We start from the raw sequence: 2,803 nt of genomic DNA, 5'->3' as shown, positions 1-2,803 counted from the left end.
TTCAGCATCGAGCGTTGACACAGTCGCGTCCCCAGGAACAGGTGCCGTTGCAGCGCAGTCGAGCAGAAGCACTCCACGTGCCCAAGACACGGCTGTGATGGCGACAAATGCAGGGCCTATGACGGATGCTGCCGTGCCACGGATACAGACGAGTGCTGCTTGGATTGATGAGGCAGATACAGCATCCATGTCGGTGCCAGCTTCCCCCATGGTCTCTGATGCTGATGATGAGGCGCCTTTACAGCAAGAGGCGCGAGGCTCGGTGCAAACAACGTTGGCAGAGGGCGAGAGCACGTCACAGCCAGTCGTGCAGTCAGCAGCACAGCCAACCCCCACGAAACACGCGCCAACCCCGTCGGCCTCGATCATTTGCGTGCCAGTACCATCGGCCTCGGGTTCAACCTCCTCTCCGGCGCGATCGGCTGTAAGCTCAGCCTCGGGTACACTGCGGCGTAAGCGAGTGCCGCTGGCTGCTGAAAGTACATGTACCCCTGGGTCTGACAATCATGACGATGGCGACGGCATCGCTACCAGCCCTGCTGCCTCAACATCCAAGCGAACGGCATCGGATGTCACGTGCACAGCTGTTGCTTCTTCAACAGCGGCGCAAGCAGCGGAGTCGCCTCTTCCCGCAGCAAAACGAGCAGCATCGAGTGGCACGCGCACCGCTACCGTTGCCGCTACTGCTACCACTCGCTCTGAATCCACGGTATCTGCTGCGGCTACGCCGCCGAATCGGCACAACGTCGCGCCAATATTTCGGTCGAAATCGGGGACAAAAAAAAAATATCTGATGCACCACGCGGCGGCTGACAAGTTTATTGGCGTTCTGAAGTTGATGGATGATTACTGCATGCGATGTACCATTCGACAGGCGAAACCCGTCCTGAAGGCCGAGCATCAATGCGTATCTAATCGTGTTTGCAAGCGGTGTCACTTCGGAGGACACCAGACAAGTGAATGTTTCGTGGGCTTCGCATATCCCAAATGGACGTGCTGCTACGCTTGTGGAATGCCAAAGGGGATTCGTGGATGGGATACATGGAATCACCGTTGCAGGCAGTCTCAAGGACTGGATTCGGGCCTGAGCTGTCTCCTCCTTTATTCGGACTGTCATCCGGGGCTGCGCGACCTGGCCCAGCGGATGGGCTACAACTTGAGGGAAAGGACATTGAAGGATTTAAAAACGCGCGACTTGTTTGTCGAGTGGCTGTACTCGCCCGTTCCTGGTCTACCTCCAAGGGATGGGCATTGGCGTCTTGTGGAATTTGTGTTTGAAAGTGCGAGGATTCTGCTCCCCAGTGCGGCGGAAGCCCAAGTCGGCCCTGACAGTTTTTGCTAAACACACACAGGAAGCTCTTTCGAGAATCAGAACACAGAACCGAATGTCAGAATGTCATCATCTTATTATCTTCAATAACTGCCGAATATGCCGCGACGTTTTACTTTGACTGGCTATGATCTGCTTCAATTAATTGAAACTTTGCTTCATTGACCTCTTGCCTCTCTTCCTTCCCTTTGCTTTTGACTTCATTTTTTTTTTCTCACTGACACGCGCCACGATGAAGCGGGCCATGGGCGGGGCGCGCGCGCGCTCCTGGTGGTGCGTTGTCGTCGTTGTGGCGCGACGGGCAAGTGCTGCCGAGGTGCAAGCGACGACATGGATGAACGGGTGGCCAAACGACATTGCCGCGTGACTGTCATGGATGGACCATTCTTGCTGATCTCGTGTTGGGCTGCCATTTGTTGTCAAGACAAATCCTCGATCTGACCCATGAAGAGCCGCAACCGCTCGTGTGCTGATGGACGCGCTAGCTAGGCGCAAGAGCCACGGAGCCTGTTGAGATTCGTCACGAAGCACTCCCGCTCAAATGCAGGTGAGAAACCGATCTTAGGCCCGCTTTTGATAATGCTATCCATGTTGCCCGCTGCCAGAGTCAAGAGCAAGAGTGATTTTTGCGATTTTTGACGGGCGAATCGCCGGGCGTTTCTGACGGTAGTGCTGTGTCACAGGGTAGCCGCAGGTGGATAAGGACCTTATGATAAGGACCGAGCACGCGAGAAAACTGCGATGTGTGTTTTTTTTCGACGTGCGCCAAAGATTGTGACCAGGGGCCCGGCTGCCATTTGGTGTCGGCTGACGAGCGCACCTTTAGGCCGTTTCGAGGGGGGATACGAATGGTGAGGCTGGCGGGTCACAGGATAGCCACAGGTGGATGAGGACTCCACAGTGAGCAGCGGAAGCGTGCGAAGAATGCGTGGTGAGCTTTGTTTTGACGTGCGCCGAAAATTGTGACCAGGAGCCCGGCTGCCATTTGGTGTTGGTTGAGGAGCCAAGGCGCGCTTTTTTTTTTGCCCTTGAGGGGGGTACTAATGGTGGGGCTGGCGGGTCACAGGATAGCCACAGGTGGATGAATACTTCCCATTGAGCACTGGAAGCGTTCGAAGAATGCGTGGTGAGCTTTGTTTTGACGTGCGCTGAAAGTTGTGACCAAGGGCCCGGCTGCCATTTGGTGTTGGCCAAGGAGCGCACCTTTTTTCTTGTTTGAGCCGTTTCGAGGGGGGTACTAATGGTGGTGGTGGTGGGTCACAGGGCTGCCGACGGTGGACGAGGACTACACAGTGAGCAGCGGAAGCGTGCGAAGAATGCGTGGTGAGCTTTGTTTTGACGTGCGCCGAAACTTGTGACCACTGGCCCGGCTGCCATTTGGTGTCGGCTGAGGAGCGCACCTTTTTTCTTGTTTGAGCCGTTTCGAGGGGGGTACTCATGGTGAGGCTGGCGGGTCACAGGGCTGCCGACGGT

The 2,803-nt window shown here is 55.9% G+C and overlaps 1 protein-coding gene across 1 annotated transcript; it reads left to right on the top strand.

Moving 5' to 3' along the window:
* Positions 1-97: 97 nt before the first annotated feature.
* MONBRDRAFT_8140 (uncharacterized protein) lies at positions 98-1,342 on the top strand (the record flags this gene model as incomplete). The annotated part of the gene is made up of 1 exon (XM_001745830.1): positions 98-1,342. The coding sequence occupies one exon, from the start codon at positions 98-100 to the stop codon at positions 1,340-1,342; it is 1,245 nt and encodes a 414-aa protein (XP_001745882.1).
* Positions 1,343-2,803: the final 1,461 nt, after the last annotated feature.

This window comes from Monosiga brevicollis, genomic scaffold (assembly GCF_000002865.3).
Source record: "Monosiga brevicollis MX1 MONBRscaffold_10 genomic scaffold, whole genome shotgun sequence".
NCBI classification, from domain to species: domain Eukaryota; class Choanoflagellata; order Craspedida; family Salpingoecidae; genus Monosiga; species Monosiga brevicollis.
The sequence above is the reverse complement of the archived record's forward strand: the minus strand, read 5'-3'. Positions and strand labels throughout refer to the sequence as shown.